Here is an 18,276-nt window from a genome sequence, read left to right on the forward strand (position 1 = left end):
AACTAAGGCTGATGAACGAAGCTATCCATCATCTGCTTCACATCAGGGCCATAGAACCCGTACCGCTGGATCAGAGAGGTCAAGGATTCTACTCCATCCTCTTTGTGGTACCAAAAGCGTCAGGGGGATGGAGGGCTATTCTAGATCTAAAGGACTTGAATTTTCATATAGCTTACCACAAATTCAAGATGCAAACGCTCCGGTCCATCTTGGGAAGCGTCAGAAAAGGGGACCTCCTGACGTCTATCGACCTCACGGAGGCGTACCTTCATATCCCTATCTCTCTGATCCATCGACGGTTTCTACGGTTTGCATACAAGGGGAATCACTTCCAATACAGGGCACTCCCCTTTGGCCTCTCATCAGCTCCGAGAGTATTCACCAAAGTCTTGGCGGTCCTGGCAGCACATTTACGATTGATACCAGTAAGAGTCCACTGTTACCTGGACGACATTTTGATTCAGTCTTCGTCCGTCCAGACAGCGTTGACGGACCTCAAAATGGTGATAAAATTGCTCCAGGACCACGGATTTTCGGTGAATTTTCCAAAGAGCCATTTGAACCCCACAACGAGGCTCTTACACCTGGGGGCCGTTATAGACACCTTGAAATGCCGGGTGTATCTCTCTCAAGATCGCAGGGACGGCATACGGGAGTCGATTCTTCGACTTCGCAGCAGTCGGTCGGCGACGTTGGTCAGTCTCTCCCAGTTGTTAGGGAAGATGATTTCTGCCATAGCGATAGTACCCTGGTCAAGGCTCCACACCAGAGAACTGCAAAGGTTCATGCTTCCCTTTCAGAGGCGGAACCTCAGTGCTTCGCTCAACAGAGTGGTTCTTCCTCACCACGTGCTATGTTCCCTCAGTTGGTGGCTGTCACCAGCCGTCCTCAGAGGGTTGTGTTTCAAGGAGCCGGACAGGATTGTCCTCACGACCGACGCCAGCCTGTTCGGTTGGGGGGCTCACATTCAGTCTCATTGGGTACAGGGCCGTTGGTCCGCATCAGATCTACGGCACAATATAAATTGGCTAGAGTTGAGGGCCATCCATCTAGCTCTTCGGCATTTTCGCCATCTAGTATCACGGCGACACGTCCTGGTCCTCACGGACAATGTGGCAGCCAAGGCACATATAAATCGCCAAGGGGCACTCGATCTCGGAGCCTGATGTCTGAAGCTCTTTCGTTGGGTCTCTGGGCGGAACGCAATCTGGCATCTATCATGGCAGACCATATTTCGGGGGTAGCAAACACACAGGCCAATCTTCTGAGCAGATCGACGATAGATCACGCGGAGTGGAGACTCCACCTGAGGATCTTCCAGGAGGTTTGCCTCCGTTTTGGTCTTCCTCTAGTGGACCTCTTCGCGTCCCAGTACAATGCCCATCTTCAACGTTTTTTCTCCCGTTTTCCGACAGTGGGGGCGGAACGGACGGATGCCCTTCGGAGCCCTTGGCCGCAGGGCTTGCTTTACGCATTTCCCCCTCTGCCAATTCTACCAGCGGTAATCCGCAAGATTCTTCAGAAGCGAGCGGAGGTTCTCCTGGTGGCACCCTTTTGGCCACGGAGGCCTTGGTTCGCAGATCTGGTGAATCTTTCAGTCAGCGACCCTTGGCGGATTCCGCCGGATCAGGTCTCCCTCAGCCAAGGCCCCATTCTGCATCCCGAACCCCAGTGGCTCCAGTTAGCCGTCTGGCACTTGAGCGCTCGATCTTAACTGGAGAAAGCTGCTCACAAGGGGTTATAAAGGTTATTCAGGCATCGCGCCGTCCGTCCACGAACCGCATATATGAGGCCACGTGGAAAAATTTCCAATCATGGTGTTCCGGGAGGAGGTTGTCACTTTCGGCACTTACTGTGCCAATTATCTTGGATTATTTATTGGAAGGTCTGGAAAAAGGTTTAGCCCCTAATACCCTTCGCAGGCAAGTCGCAGCCTTGTCTACAATCCTTTCATGCGACTCTGCTGAATCACTGGGTCATCACCCCTTGGTAAAGTCGTTCCTTAAGGGAGCCTCTAACCAAAATCCTCCTGTGGTACACAGATACCCCTCGTGGGAGTTGTCAAGGGTGCTTCGGGCTATTACTAAATCTCCTTTTGAGCCACTCAGGACATGTGACATTCGTTCTCTGTCCCACAAAGTGGCCTTCCTGGTGGCTATCACCTCTGCTCGTCGCATTTCGGAGCTGGCGGCGCTTTCGGTGAGAGATGACTTATGTGTTTTTCAACAGGATAGGGTTACCCTTCGGTTAGACCCTACCTTCGTTCCGAAGGTCAATTCCCTATTCCATAGGTCACAGGAGATAGTACTGCCTGATTTCTGCCCCAACCCGTCGCATGGGTTGGAGCGAGAATGGCATTGTTTGGATGTCCGCAGAGCCCTTAAATGTTATATTTCACGGACTGCGGAGTTCAGGAAATCGGAAGCCCTCTTTGTATCTTTCCACGCATCCACCAAGGGTCGGAAAGTGTCCTCTTCCACTGTTGGGAGATGGATAAAGGCGTGCATCGCCGGAGCCTATAAAGCTGAGTCGTTGCCGGTTCCGCGGGGGGTGACCGCCCACTCCACACGGAGCGCGGCTACTTCAGCGGCATGGGCCACTCAGGCTTCCATCAAGGAAGTTTGCAAGGCAGCTACTTGGGCTTCGCCTTCTCCTTTCATTAGGCACTATAAAATTGATAAATTTGCCTCTGCTGAGGCTAGTAAGCCATCCTCTCAAGAGGTTGTCCAAAATGAGGTTTCACGGTGAGCCCTGGTCAGACGATGGGTGGGAGTCCCTGTCATCCGAAACCATACAGGGTTACCACCTCAGAGGTAGAGTCACGACCTCTTCCGGCGTTGTCTTACCTGAACGCCTTTTCTCAGCACAGAGATGGAGACTCCACCTCCCTCCCTTGTACGTTTTGTATGAGCATAGGGCCAGTTAGTTTGGTGAGCCACAACGTCTTGCTGTCAGTCAATGGCTACGCTCGCGTCAAAGACTGGAGATCAACGGTCCAGGACGGGCGTGGCAACTTTGGCTGACTTGATCTGATTGGGCAGGAATACAGTCTACTACCCAATGGTGGAGTCTCCATCTCCGTGCTGAGAAAAGGCGTTCAGCTAAGACAACGCCCCTTCTATCACAGACATTTGTGGGAATAGTAGTTAGCTAAATGCCTGCTTTTGTGGGGGGAAAAGGAAGATGATAATATAACAATAATAGTTAACATTGATATGAAATCATGCCATATAAAAATACATAGATCTTAATGGCTGACAATAAAATAACTGCTCTCCATTATATACTAATTACTATTTAGATATTCCTGTGTTGCCTCATGTTCAAAAGTACCTGAATTCTGTTCAGTATATAGAGGAACTTCAGAAGTTTGTGGAAGATGATAATTATAAGTAAGTATATAATCTAGTCAATTGTAATATATTCATTATTAAATTTTTGTTTTTAAAGTAATTTTTCATAAAGAACAAAACAATACTTGTAGTTTTGTTTCATAAGTGTTTCAAATTTTTAGGACATTTCTGTTTATAGGCTCTCGTTTTTCATGAGTACTTTCTTGCTCTTTTTTTTCTTTTTTTTCTTTCTTGCTCTTTCTTTCCTAGAATATAACCCTTAGCTGTAAATATTAAAAATGAATGAATGAAAAGAATAAACAGAAAGCCCTGTAGTGGTTTAGGTATTGAACTAGGAATGAAATTCACTGGGTGAGCAGTAATTGTCTCCACCCAACCTGCAATACAGGGTTCTGATTTTTGAGGAGATTCCAATGTAATTTCCTTTGAGTTCCTATAGGAAAGGTGGAATATAAATCTAACAGATGAATAAGAATCAACAGATGTTCAAGATCTAAGACAATCTTAATCTATTATGAATTATTTGTTATATTCCCCTATTCTTAATCATCTTCCCTCCCAATTTCTTACTCTGTTATTAACTGCAGTATTTGGTATTCATCATATAAATCCATATTGGCCTTTTTAAAAAACTAATTGACATATAGCAGTTACATGTGCAACTGTTTCATTCTTCTTTTCTTTAAGTTATACAGAGTGGGAGAAAGTTTCCAGGAAATCACAGCATTTTTAAATGGCACTTCTAAATCACACATTTTTCTTTTAAAATGAAAAATGGGTATTTTGTATCTTACTTATTAAAAGAATTGAAGTTTTTTTATTTAAATCTGTCAAAATACGATAAGGGTTACTATTTATTTTGAGGTTTTTTTAAATTTATACGGCACCTAATTCATGGTTCGATACTACTCTGAGAAGCTAATTATTATATTTTTATCTCACCTTTTCATATGTGTAACTCAAGATGGTTAACATACTTAACACTCCTGCCTTCTACTTTCCCCAAAACAACAAACCTATGATATCTATTGGGCTGAGAGAGAATGACTGCCTAAGGTCATCCAGACATTTTCATGCTTAAGGGAGGGTTAGAAGTCACAGTCTCCTTGTTTCTAGGTCAGCACCTTAACCACCACCAATCTGGCTCAAGTGATTTATTGATGGATTCCTAGTAGGATGTCCTAGAACAGAGGCCCCCAAACTTTTGGGCACCAGGGACCGGTTCCATGGAGAGACGTTTTTCCACGGACCAGAGGGTGTGTGGTTTTATGTGCTACCTGTATCTTGCAGATGGGGCTTTGCTTTTTTGTGTGGCGCCGTTGCTGGCATGGCGCAGCCCGGTACTGGTCCACGGACCAGGGATTGAGGACCCCTGAACTAGAAAATGAAAGTAAGTGTAGATGTCTGAATTTGCAATTGGCAATATTTTTTTTTCTTAACACAGACTTTCATTAAAAATAGAACCTGGGACCAGTACCTCACGCCCCACTGCATCTCATGAAGATTTAGTTGGTAAGTACTCAACAATGAAACACTCTGATTCTACTCCCCAGTATTCCTATTTTCTGGATTTATAATATCCATAAAATATTTTTAAGCAAATCTAATTTAAGCAAACTTTAAAATAAACTAAAAAGAGAGGGAAATAGATAAAATTTTTGTATATGTACTTCCAAATTATTTTGAAGATTTTTGAAGAATTATAATAACAAACTTGTTCTTTGCTCTACTCATTTTATTTATTTTTTCCAGGCCCTGAAGTGGGTGTTTCTCCCCAAATGGTGCGAAAGAATGCTACTGCTGAAGGAGCATTGCTACCACCAACTCCTCCATCTCCTAGAAACCTGATGCCTCATGGGCATAGAAAATGTCACAGTTTGGGATACAAGTTAGCATTTCATTTGAGATTCAGTTCCTTCTGTTATTTAAATTCATTATACTCCAAATTATTGTTATTTAAAAAGCCATATATATGAACTAAGTATCTTCTTTGCCATTGACTTTTCATGCAGTGTGTATATTAGGTTGTTTAAATAGCTCAATACATGTATACCTTTTTATAAGTAAATACAAGATAAATATAAGTAAATCGTGATAACTGAGGATTATTAAATAATCTATTAAACAAGCCAAACTCAGATTTGCAGACAGGCAATGCAATTATGACATTGTTGGAACTCCAAAACAGAGAAACAGTCAAAAACAGAGAAAAGTCTAACAATACAATATGTCAATCTTGAGATATATATATAATTCTACCATCACAAAGTATTTATTGTTTATTTCACTGATTACAGAATATTTTTCTATTTTGTTTTAATTTCCTTTGCTTTATACTTCTCTGTATTGTTAGAGCTTTGAATAGGACATTTGGATTAGCAGGTTAACTCAGTGATCTAAATGGCTCCTTTCTGTTTTCAGGAAACAAAACAAATTAAGCATAAAGCAAGAAATTGTGTGTTTCTGTTTATAATGTTTTGTGAAATCATAGTTACAGTCATTAAACTGACAAGCCATGGTTTCATATTGATTTATAGACTGAACCCAATTGTTTATATATTGATTGATTATGCTTCATCAAGTCAATGTCAGTTCTTAGCAAATACAGGGATAGATTTTCTCCAAAATAATCTGTCTCTAACTTGGTCCTTCAGGTCTTCCATTGGTGCACCAGTCATTACTATAACTAAGTCCCTCTACCTTATTACTGATCATCCTCTTGCTCAGAGCAAAAGAAAAAAGAAAAAAAAGAAATGCAGTTAATCCTCATATTTAAACATTAGTTCCAAAAATTTAGGAATTAAATTGCAAAGTACATACATACAGCTTCTTGCTTGCAAATCACTTTATGATTGTAAATGTGGTTGGCAATCTATTTAGGCTGCTTGTGGTAAAGAAAGACCAATATTTAAACACTGGTAGCAGACATAACTTCCTAATAACATTTTCATTCTTCCATGCCCATTTCTAAATGTAATATTGGAATCCATTCTTTAATAGTCCATGTTCATAAATATTTGCCCATTGTTTATAAAGGTATAAAGTACATGTACATTAAAAGAAAAAAGCAGGAATTGTAGAATTTTAGTACAAAAATATTAACTAACTCATCTATGTCTATTTCATATCTATTATACAATTACATATTCTTGGGAACATTTATCTTTTTAAACTTTTTTAATTGCCTTTATTCTGTCTTTCCCTTTGGATTTGATTATTGAGGTCTGATCTATTATTAAATATACTTTTGGTACTGTGTTATATTTACTGTTTTAATAATGTGATCAATCTTAATGTATTTTATTATTTTTCTAGTTTCATTCATAAAATGAACACAGCAGAATTTAAAAGTGCAACATTCCCAAATGCAGGACCAAGGCATCTTTTAGATGATAGTGTCATGGAACCACATGCTCCATTACGGGGGCAAGCAGAGAGCTCCACTCTTTCCAGTGGAATTTCAATAGGTGAGATTTTATCTCCGTCAGTAAAAGTGTCTTTTGAAATTCAAATTTGTATAATTTTTTCATTATATTTATATGCTACCTCTCCTCCATATTATTTAAACAGCATGCATAGGCACTATCCACACAGCATACATAGGATAATGTATGCTGTGTGGATAGTGGCTGACTTGACCCGGCCTTAGGAAGAGATAGCCATGGACTTTATAGTCGAGCTTCCAGAGAGTGGAGGGCATATGGTGATATGGACAGTGGTGAACCTATTCTCAAAGAAGGCTCACTTCTCCACATGTTCCAGCCTCCCATCAGCCCAGAGATTGGCCAGGATGTTCCTGCAACATATTTACTGGCTATACGGAGTGCTTAAATGCATAATCTCGGACCGAGGGGTCCAATTTACTAGCAAGTTTTGGTGTGAATTTGTAAAGCTGATAGGGTCCTCCCAGGGTCTTAATTCATCAGCTTTTCATCCGAGTACAAATGAAGCTGCAGAACGAACCAATGCAATGATGGAATAGTACCTGCGTTGTTATGTCAACTACCAGCAATCTAACTGGGCAGAGCTCCTGCCATTCTCTGAAGTGGCATACAACAAAGTGGTACACAGTAGCACAGGGCTTACCCCATTTAAGATAGCTACAGGAGTGGAGTTTGTGCCAATACCAGAATGCCCAAGAGAGACCCCCTCATTGGTGAATTAGCTGATTGGGTAGATTCCCTAAAAGGCACTTGGGATAATGTGAGGAAAGCACTTGCCAAAGCAACAGAGAGTCAAAAGAAACAAGAGGATAAGAAGCAAGCTCCCCAGGGAACGTTCCATGGAGGAGATAAAATGTATCTATTCACCAAATACCTAAAGTTGAAGATTCCCTGTAAAAAGCTAGGTCCTAAATACATAGGCCATTTCCTGACCGTGAAAATTATTAACCCAGTAACTGTAGAAATGAAACTGCCTAGAGTACTGGGGAAAGTGCACCCAGTATTTCACTGCAGCCTGCTGAAGCAGGCTCAGGGATCGAAAATGAGACCAGTTGGGAAAGAAGCACTTGGTCCAAAAATGGTGGAAGGGGAAAGACATTACGAACGTAAGCAATTTTAGATTCTAGAGTTTATAAGGAGTTGGCTAATTCCAGAAGATGGTGCTAAATTGTTATTGTTCTACTTCATTTCTTCCATAGAGACACACAAACATAATGAAAGAAGAGGCACAAATGCTTATTCATTTACTAAACAAAGAACAAATACTATATACATATTCATATTCATATTTAATATAATGCAATTAAATTATATTATGCAATTAAACTATTTGAATTTAAGTGAGTTCTAACAGTTAAGTGGGGAGAGAGAAATTGAACATAAAAATTAGTATGCGCAATTAATCTCATAAACAAAACTCCCAGAAATAAGTTGTTTTCTTTTTAAACTAACTGTCACTGCAATTGAGTCAGTTTTATTATGGGTAGAGTTTTTTTGAAACATTTTTCAGGCTTGGTAAGTCATAAAATTAGAGAGTTTTTAAATTTATTCATTTATTCTGATTTTAGGTAGCAGTGATGGTTCAGAGCTCAGTGAAGAAACTTCATGGCCAGCATTTGAAAGGTAAGAGAAGTCAATATATTTTATATTTATTCATACGTGTATTTAACATATGACAGTTTTACATTTCCACGTAGAAAAGTGTACCAAGTGTACTAAACTTTCCTGGTACTGCTTTTTAATCAAAGCACTGCTTTTTCTACACATGGGTTATATATGTAAGACAAAAAATAATGGCTAAAGTAGTTCGATCATGCAGGTTTTCTGGAGGGTGTATTATCACTAATATTTTGGCAGGGATCTCAGAATCCTGTTTTGTAACAAATTTGTTCAAAGGGAACATATGCAGCTTATATGAGTGGTTCGTCATCTACTTACAGCTATTTGGGAGATTGTTGAAAGAAGCTTCCCAAAGCTGAACTCCTATTTACAGTATAGGCTTGGAGTAAAATCCAAGTGACAGTTCTCCTGTGATGCAGCCTGACCAATTTAGAACAGTAGATGACTGACTTTTCTATCTTAGTGAATGTATATGATTGACTTATATAAAAACATGCTGTAAATCTACTATTGTTTTTAGAAAATTACTTTTATTTTGTATATCATTGCAGCAGCTTTCAAGTGAAAGGCATTGATCATTTGATAAAGCACCACTATGATCTGAGGTGCTTGTGCCGCTCCCAGTTCAGTACAAATGAAAGTGACATAACAAGCTAGTAGAATCATAGTTGATTCTATAAAACTAAAGGTTTTTCTTCTGCAGGATGAACTGTTCAAATACTTTTTATTCCCTGGCTTAGATTACCTTAATGCATTTTTGCTCAGTAATATGAATACAACAATAGTTCTATCAATATAAATAGAGGTAGTTCTTGACGTACAAATCCAAGTTATAACAGTTCTGAATGAATGGTGTTACAATCGATCCTCAGAGTTCTGGGTATTCCAGCACTCGTCTGGTCACATGATTACCACCTGGGTGCATGGAACTCATTTGCATCTACAACAAGTTGCCAAGCACCCCACTATCATATAATCGCTATTTGCAACCTTCCCGCTGACTTCCTCAGAAACTTAATGGGAAAGCCAGCAGAGAATGTTGTAAGTCACTGGAATAAGTTCCCCCATTCTCACATCATCCTCCAGCCCTTCTGCACTCATGCCACATCAGCCCCTCACACATCCCATTCATGCCACACCTCTATGCATCATATAATCTCTGAATTTATTCAGAAGAAAAAGCCAAGATACATTGCTAAACCACTTTATGAGGGAATGTTTTTATATTCTAAGGTAACTACATTGCTCCCGATCACTTACCTTTTAGAAATGTTTTGTTTTAACTGCAGATGTTATTTATTTAAGATATTGATTGTCTAATCATTCATTGGGATGCCAGTAAGAATATTCTATTGTTATATGTGTTCACACCAAGAACATGTGTTCAAATAAGAAGAGATCTTTTGAAAACTGAAATACATGGGTGATTACAGAACAAGAAGAAGTAGCAATGTAGCAGAAAGGAAAGCTTATTATAGTGTTCTAACAAATGATGACTATGAATTCAAAAAATGTAACCCGTACCATTTATAATGGAATCCAACAGGAACAGATTATACCATTCTCTTGGTCCGGTGACAAGAATAGCACGAAATGGCTATTGGAGCCACATGAAGGGCAGCAGGTACCAATCCCTTGTGTTCAAGGGCCAGACATTTTCCTCTGGTGCTGGTGACTGATTTGATAGTGACGTGGATGTAATCTGACACTCCTGTTCTTTCTAACTATCTTGACATATCACATTGGTGAACATTCTTTATCGAAACAGGATATATGTCTTAAAACTTAATTATATCTTCACAGCCTATGGCTGGCCCATTGTAATCTGCATATCTGATTTTGTAAAATTACTCAAAAAAATCCAAAAATGTTTTACTTAGCTCGCTACTTAAAAAAAAAACACCTCTAAACCATCATTTATGATATTGGATGGTACTGGAAGTGATCAGATGGCAAGAGGAATAATGTTGGAACTTTGAAGATTGAGTGAGAATTAAAATGTTGCTTTTTCTTTTTAACCTGAGCCATATAAATTGTAAATCAGATGCCCATTATTTCCAGAAAGGCAGAAAGAAGTGTAGGATAACTGGTATGGCCAGGTCCTCCAAATTCAGTTGCCTATCTCCTTCCTTGCCTATTCTCACACCTCTCCAAAATACCTTTGGCAGTTTTTAATTAGAAGACAGTTTTTAATTAGAAGACAAAAACTATGTCACTGAAGATGAGTCTCTGTGCCATAGTGCCTTTTACCAAAAAAAGGCAGTTTTTTTAAAAAAAAATTGCAGTAATAATAATATCATAAAATAAAAAGGGCTCCCCTTCATCTTGTTTTCTTAGCAATGCTATACAAAGAACAGAGCATTCCTTGCCTTAAAGTTGCTTTGAATAACATTTTATGAGAAGCACTTACATTCACATCAAGGTCTTTTTACATTCTTCAGTAAACATTAATCTAGCGTCAAATAACTTATTATCTGATGTAATGTGGACAAGTATATGTTAACTTTTAAAGGTCTAGAAAGTTTGTCATCTCTCTTAGTTTATAGGCTAAATAGTTGAAAGATATATGGAAGAAATTCTCCAAGATGTTTCAGAAATTTTTACTTTCTTAATCTGTCTCTGGAGAATGATGGCTATGCCACATAAGTTGCTTGGTATGCAGTTACACAAACACTTGTGCAGTCAAATATTTCCTGTCATTAAAAGTTGGTCAGCTACTCACTTGTTAGAACACAACCTATGTTACAGCAGCTTTGTTTTAACAGCTCTGGGCCAGCTTTTCTGCTTTCCTGCTGCTTCTGTTATTGCTTTCAAATATCTTGGTATGATATTGTGCATGTATTAACCTCTTGCTGTTTTTCTTTGTTTTTCTTTTTATGCTTTTTTTCATTAACTCAAATGACTACTATAAAACCAATATTTTTAGCAGATCTGGAAAAGTCTGGAAAGAATTATTTAAAAGAAAAGAAAAGGAATTTTTAAAGTGGAGTTTATTTCAGCTTTTTTGCTAATTAGAATTATTTGTAGTTCTTTGTCATAGTATATAATAGTGAAAGTTATAGTTATTTATAAGTCAGTTGTTAGCATGTTAATTAGTGCTGTGCAAGTAAAATATATAATCCTTCTAAAAGTTTCCATAATTAAATCCAATAATTAAAATGGTAGTTTCAGAAAACATAGATATTAGTGATACTTCAAGAATTTCTGTTGAAATACACAATACCTTCCCATACTTTACAGTTGCTTTTTTTTTAGTTCTGCAGAATCTGAAGATTTAGCTGTTCATTTATATCCAGGAGCTGTTACTATTCAAGGGGTTCTTAGAAGAAAAACTTTGTTGAAAGAGGGGAAGAAACCAACAGTAAGTTATTAAATAAATTATTTAAAATGCTTTCAAAATTGGCTTTTCCTGTTTCAAAAATATTTTAATTCACCAATGATTGCTCAAGCATTTGAATTACGTACATCTCAGTAGGTCACAAAATATTTAGAAGTCAGTTGATAGGAAAACAGGATATACAATATATAAAATGCAAATTGTGGCAGGATATCTCATGACTTATTCAAACAATCTGTGTGGCTACCCCTCCAAACTACTTCCTATGGATGGTGCTGAAAAATACGTGAGACTGGCTTCTGGTTTTGACGTCACGGCGAAGCGGATGCAGGAAGACAGGGCTCCGTCTTTGACGTTCAATTTCGCCCTGCTGGGAGACCTTGGAAAGGGTTGAAAGCCACCCCGTAGAGGCAACAAGCAAGGAGGGGACCCTCGTTGATCTCAGGGGGGTGTCAGCCCTCCCATTTGATCTGAGGAAGCCCTCCAAACTGGCACGGGAAAGACTGGCTACATTCGCGTAGCCAGTCAGAAGCTGCTGTCACCGGAAGACAACAAGCAATTTTACAGCAACATGGATGAAACTGGGTGAGACCCGAGCTTCTCTTTATGACTTTAAGACCTCTTCCTGAAAATCTACCCAAAGCACTCCCCCCGATGAGGAGGGAAGTTTACAATATAAGTTTTGGCTTTAAAAACTGAAAAACAGAGTTAATGACATTTAGTGGTGAATTACGACACTACAACTTATTATGCTTAAAAGAAACCTGGCTTGAAGCCCAGAATTAGATAAAATTCTGACTGGCCTTGGAAGCTTTTATTTTTGAGAATTGCAGCTGAGAAAAAGGAATAGACTTAGGGGCTGCTACTCTAAAATTGGCCTGTCTGAACTATGAACACAAATACTGACTTTCAGAACTGTATTGTGGAACCATTTTCCTGTAGAAGAAACATACACTATTGCCTGATATGGTGGAACATTTTGGATTATAAATCTTGATTAATAAACAACCTTTAATGGTTCTTTCTTCTTCCTGGACAGAAAGACTATATTTCTCATTGGACAGAAAAAAAATGAATTTTATTTATACTTGCTTAGGGGAGGTTTGAGAATGGATAGTTGGTTGGATAATTTATAAAGGCCACTTACAAAAAAATAAAATGGATGTTCCATACTTAGCTCTAAATGGTAAGAAACCATCCTTAACATCTGTCTCCAGAAGCCTCAGTTTGACATACCACCAAGAAAATACTGATGAACCACAGAAAGAAATTCTCTCCATGTTCAAATTAATACAAGAAACAATTGCTTTATCTCATGATGAGATTAAAAATAACACAAAGGAGATAAAAGAGCAAGTTTCTAATTGAAATCTACAAACTCAGAAAATAACTACAGAGAAGGAACTAACAACCCAGAAAATAGAAGGAAAACTAGAGAATGCTGACATAAAAATTGAGGATGAAAGGAAGAAACTAACGACCAGACTCAGACAAATGAAGACTTAGAAAACACAACGATAATATTGGAAATGGAAAAGACATTCTACAAACCAAGATTTCAGAACATACTGGAGGATAAGGAAGGAGAGCTGATGGAATGGAAGATAGAGCCGTTAATAGAACTGTGGGAAACTGGAGAAGGAGGGAGGCTGTTTAATGAATATCAATGGGCTAGTTCTTCCAAAAATACTTTTAACTAAATTGTTTCTCTTATTTCAAATAACATACATAAGAATAGAGGAAGAATTATTTGATGATCCAGATGCACTGACTTGGAAAATTAGTTGGCAAAGGAAGAAAGCTAGAGTAAGACTGAAGGAAATTGAAAAAAGCAAAAATAGGATATGGACTGAATAAATGGATATTGAGAGCAAATGCAATTAAGATATGTTTTGGTTGGAAAAGATATTCTAAACTGATATTATTGACACTATTAGAAAAATGTAACAAATGTTGATATGTAACTTTATTTACTAACAACAATAAGAATTGTATTTGCTTAGTGTGGAAAAATGTTTATTACCAGAAGAAGAGAAGATGTATTGGAGGGTATAATATTGGATTTAGTTTGAAGAATCTTACATGTACCATGGAATTACTAATGGACTCAGTCATCACATTGTCTATTAGGCACTTGATTGTAAAAATAGAAAATGAGACTGACAGTACTTCATGTCCAGAAAATAGCTTTTAATTTTAGCGGCTTGGGTATTAGTTTTACATTTGTTTGTGAACCTTCCACATCATCAGGTCAGTCATTGCAATGAACAGCTTTTGCACTGTGTAAAGCCATTATCCTATAAAATAATGTTTAACAGTCCTCAATGAATTAGCATTCGTCTGCAGAAACGCTGAGCTAATAGCAGATACAGTAGGCAAATTTCTAACATTACTAATGATTTGACATAATAATTTATTAATATTACATCATCCAGATTTGGGCAGTATAAATAAAATTTTAAAGAATATTATAGAGTGTTGTGATAGACAAATAGTCACAGTGTACAGATACTCATGATAGTTTAGAACAGGGGTTCTCAACCTTGGCAACTTTAAGACTTGTGGACTTCAACTCCCAGAATTCCTCTCACAGTTACTACTGTTGAGCAAGGTACCACCTATACTGTACCCCTGCATTTGGTTTTTCTTGCCTAAATGTAGAACATTACTTTTTTCACCATTGAATTTAATTTTGGTAGATAGTGCCCAATGTTCAAGTCTGCCAAGATTCTACTGTATGTATCTTAAGCCTATCTTCTGGAGTGTTGGCTATTCCTGCCAGCTTGGTGTCATCTGCAAATTTAATGAGTTCAAATTTGAGTTCAAAGTAGGTCTCCTCTAACCCACCATACTGTCTGGTACCACCCATCAGGAAAGTGTAAAAGCACTGTAAAATAGAACCCCCCAGCCCTTGCAGGCAGGTTAAAAAAAATTGTGGTTCATATTGTATTAGATTCTGCTAAAAGAGGTAAACAGACCAGGAAGGATGTGGTACACTCATCCATGTCCCAAATTAAATGATCCATCGGTGCAACTAAATTATATCAGATCTTTGTTACAGTCATAGACCAGCAAAGTATAACTAAAATATTTTCTGCCCTATGCCCAGACTTGAACCTTATCTGAAAGCATTGCAAGTAACCCTCTTTTCTCTACTGCACCACTATTTCCTTAGAAAAGCCAGATTAGACATTTGAAGATGATCCAGAAGGTGTAAAATCGCCCTCTTTTGGAAGATGAACACCACTGTCTATTTGCATACAGACACTTATGATGATCTTAGAAATGAAGAGATTTATTTTTAAATTTAATCTAAATTTAAGTCAAGATTATCTTGCTAATCCCCCTTTTTGTTTGATAAGCTTTGAATAAGTAGATATTGATCTCCTGCCATGACAGCCAAAAGTAACTGGTTGTCCCTGAACTCCCTATGAGATATAAGGAGTTCCAAAAATATGCATTAAGATTTTTTACCCTGTAGGCCAGTCTTAACATATAAGCCAACGATATAGACCAGTGTTTCTCAACCTTGCCAATTTTAAGGCATGTGGACTTCAACTCCCAGAATTCTACAGCCAGCATTGCTGGCTGTGGAATTCTGGGAGTTGAAGTCCACATGCCTTAAAATTGGCAAGGTTGAGAAACACTGATATAGACTATAATGAAAATTCTTTAGCAATAAAGGATATAATGGCTTGTAAGTATGTATCTCTATAAATAGTTGTACCAGTGCTGTAACCAGCATGTAGAACTGCCCAGTTTGGAAAGGATTTTTCAATCCTACATTGGTTTGGTGGCTCACAACATACTTTTGGTTTTCTTGGTGATCCTCAAGCCCTAGATTGGAAAGAGATGTTATTTGTTGTACTGGTTTGCTCTTGGGGTGACTTAAGACACATTGCAGTTTGGGAATCCTGAACCAATGCCAAGTATATGTTTTTAAATTTCCATGTTTACTAAAGTAGATGAATACACAAAATGTTATTATATTACAGCATATAATGTGGATTACAGCTAACAATATCCTAAAAGTCTCATTCTGTTTAGTTAATGTGTAAACTGGCTAGGAGTAAAATATATACAAAATTAAGATGCAATGGCAGATACCTTTTGAATTTATTAACCTTGTGACTTTCTAATCATCTAGGTCGCTTCTTGGACCAAATACTGGGTGGCTCTGTGTGGAGCACAGCTTTTCTACTATGCTGCAAAGTCTTTAAAGGCTACAGAGAGAAAACATGTGTGTATTGTATTCTTGCTTTTAGCTTTTGGCAGAAGGGTTTTTTCAGCCTTTCAGTGTGAATGCTGCACATTGTGCAACACTGAATTGCCATCGTTCTATAAACTTCATATTGTCAATATATGTTATTCATTTGCTTCCTCTATGTTAATCTTGAGCTTTGCTGCAAGCAAGTTGTAGTGATTTTTAAAACTAATTCCAAAATTCCTGCTGTAATTGTTGCAGAAAGGTACAAGCAGCCTTATAATTCAGTTCAGTTTTTCTGTGCATGGAAAAATAGCAACTTTCAGCCCACACAGGGAGATTCAAAGAGAAAAGGGGGTTTCCATAATTGACATAAAACTTGCTTATGTGACACCGCTGTTTGTGGATCAAGGTCCAGTCCCACATTAACTCTGGAATATATAAAATACTGTATCCCTTTTGAGTTTACTTAATCTGTGTTGCATTACAAAAGCCAGCAGATCAACTCTGCTCTTCTTGTTGCAGCCATTATTTTTAATGCAAATATTGCAGTACTCTTTTTGTTTTTATTTTATTTTCATTGATGTTTCCCCCCCCCCCCACTCCTACTCTTAGTTCAAATCTACACCAAGTAAGAATGTGTCAGTAGTGGGTTGGATGGTTATGATGGCTGATGATCCAGATCATCCGGATCTTTTCCTACTCACAGATTCCGAAAAAGGTCAGTAACATTAGTTACTAATAGTAAATTCTTGATTTAATCGTCTTTAGAAATGACTAACAGTGCAGTATTCACCTTTGTCCAAATTAGACATTAGCAGATTTTGCCCCCCAAATATTCAAAGTCTGTTGCAATCAGTTCAGAAAGTATTCAGTGCTCTCCTTCAAATTGAGATTCAGTATTAACCCATTTTACTGATAATACTAAATCCCATTTCGAAGGGAACAGTGAATATTGTCTGGACTTTTCATTTGTGACTTGAACAATCATTTGGCATTTAATGGATACCTCTTCCTTGTTATTGGACATCAGTGATTGTTATTAAAAGAAAATTAAATTTAACTATCATGTTGTTACATTCAACAGATACCTTTTCCTTGTGATTAATTGTTAAATCAATTATAGCAAGTCTTCAGTTTGCATTTAAGGATAGTTCAAAGTTACCACAGCTTATGAAAAAATGACTTATAACATGTATTTGCATTTATAACTGTCACAGCACCTCCACTGTCATGTGATTGCAATTTGGACACTTGACATCTGGCTCACATTTTGCAGCATCCTGCAAACACGTGATCATTATTTGTGTCCTTTGTTGCCGATTTCCAGCAAAAAATGGCCATGTGATTCATTTAATCACGGTGATTCACTTAATATACACCATAAAAATTGTCATAAAATCATTCTGGCTCGACTTTCAACCACAATGACTTACAATGGCAATTCTGGTCCATTTTTGGTTGTAAATCAAGGATTCCTGTACAAAATTTACTTCAGATTTTAATTATAGTAGTGAGGTGTGATGCAACAAAGTGAACGGGGTCATAATTCTTGAAGACAGGACTAAAAAGAATTACATAAACCATTAATAGATATTTATTTATCTATTGTTGGAAAGTCATTTTGAATGTTTTAATCAAATTACCTTCTTTGAAAACAAAAATCTATCTCAAGTCCCCCAAGAACTAAAGATTGATGAGGGGAATTCAGAATGCAAGCAGTGTGAGGTTAGTTTTTAGTTTAATAAGTCATCTGACCTAAACAGTCAAAATGGAGAAATGATAGAGCAGGGGTGTCAAACTGCCAGCCCGCAGGCTGGATGCGTCATCGGGAAACTACGCCCACCCCATTGCTGACAATGGCGAAAAAGCTCCGATACATTGTGCAATGTCACGTGACGTCTCGAGTTTGACATGTCTGTGATAGAGCATCTGGTCTGGAGTGTTATTATAGCAGCTCAGAAACTTTATATGCCAGAAAGATGAATCTCAGGTGGATTTTGCCGCCTTACCAAATAAGTGAGAGGTTACCTAATGAGTGAATAATTTGTGATGGAGATGACTTTATATTACAAATAAAACTTCTTGACTTATTCCATTAAAGAAATATTGGACATATGGGGTTTTCTCCCGTGTAAGATTAGAAGTATCATAGCGACGTTTCGATGAAATCACATTCATCATCATCAGGCTTGTGCTTTTAGCTTTGTGCTTCTCAGTGTAATATGAAATGTCTGCTGTTTCTTTCTTTTAACTGCCAGTGGGGTTTGAACTGAGGGGGCGGGGACTTGGTCGTGTTCTGAATGGGTGGACGTGTGC

The 18,276-nt window shown here is 38.1% G+C and overlaps 1 protein-coding gene across 1 annotated transcript in view; it reads left to right on the forward strand.

Moving 5' to 3' along the window:
* Positions 1–18,276, forward strand: part of RALGPS2 (Ral GEF with PH domain and SH3 binding motif 2) — a 106,485-nt gene that overhangs the window by 79,171 nt on the left and 9,038 nt on the right. The window contains exons 10-18 of the mRNA XM_015811259.1: positions 3,302–3,392; positions 4,798–4,865; positions 5,106–5,241; positions 6,669–6,820; positions 8,365–8,419; positions 9,963–10,040; positions 11,672–11,777; positions 15,901–15,993; positions 16,573–16,678. Coding sequence (XP_015666745.1) covers positions 3,302–3,392; positions 4,798–4,865; positions 5,106–5,241; positions 6,669–6,820; positions 8,365–8,419; positions 9,963–10,040; positions 11,672–11,777; positions 15,901–15,993; positions 16,573–16,678 — 885 coding nt within the window. The remainder of the gene's footprint in view (positions 1–3,301; positions 3,393–4,797; positions 4,866–5,105; positions 5,242–6,668; positions 6,821–8,364; positions 8,420–9,962; positions 10,041–11,671; positions 11,778–15,900; positions 15,994–16,572; positions 16,679–18,276) is intronic.

Source organism: Protobothrops mucrosquamatus, unplaced genomic scaffold, assembly GCF_001527695.2.
Source record: "Protobothrops mucrosquamatus isolate PMUCROS unplaced genomic scaffold, P.Mucros_1.0 scaffold35, whole genome shotgun sequence".
In the NCBI taxonomy this organism is placed as follows: Eukaryota; Metazoa; Chordata; class Lepidosauria; order Squamata; family Viperidae; genus Protobothrops; species Protobothrops mucrosquamatus.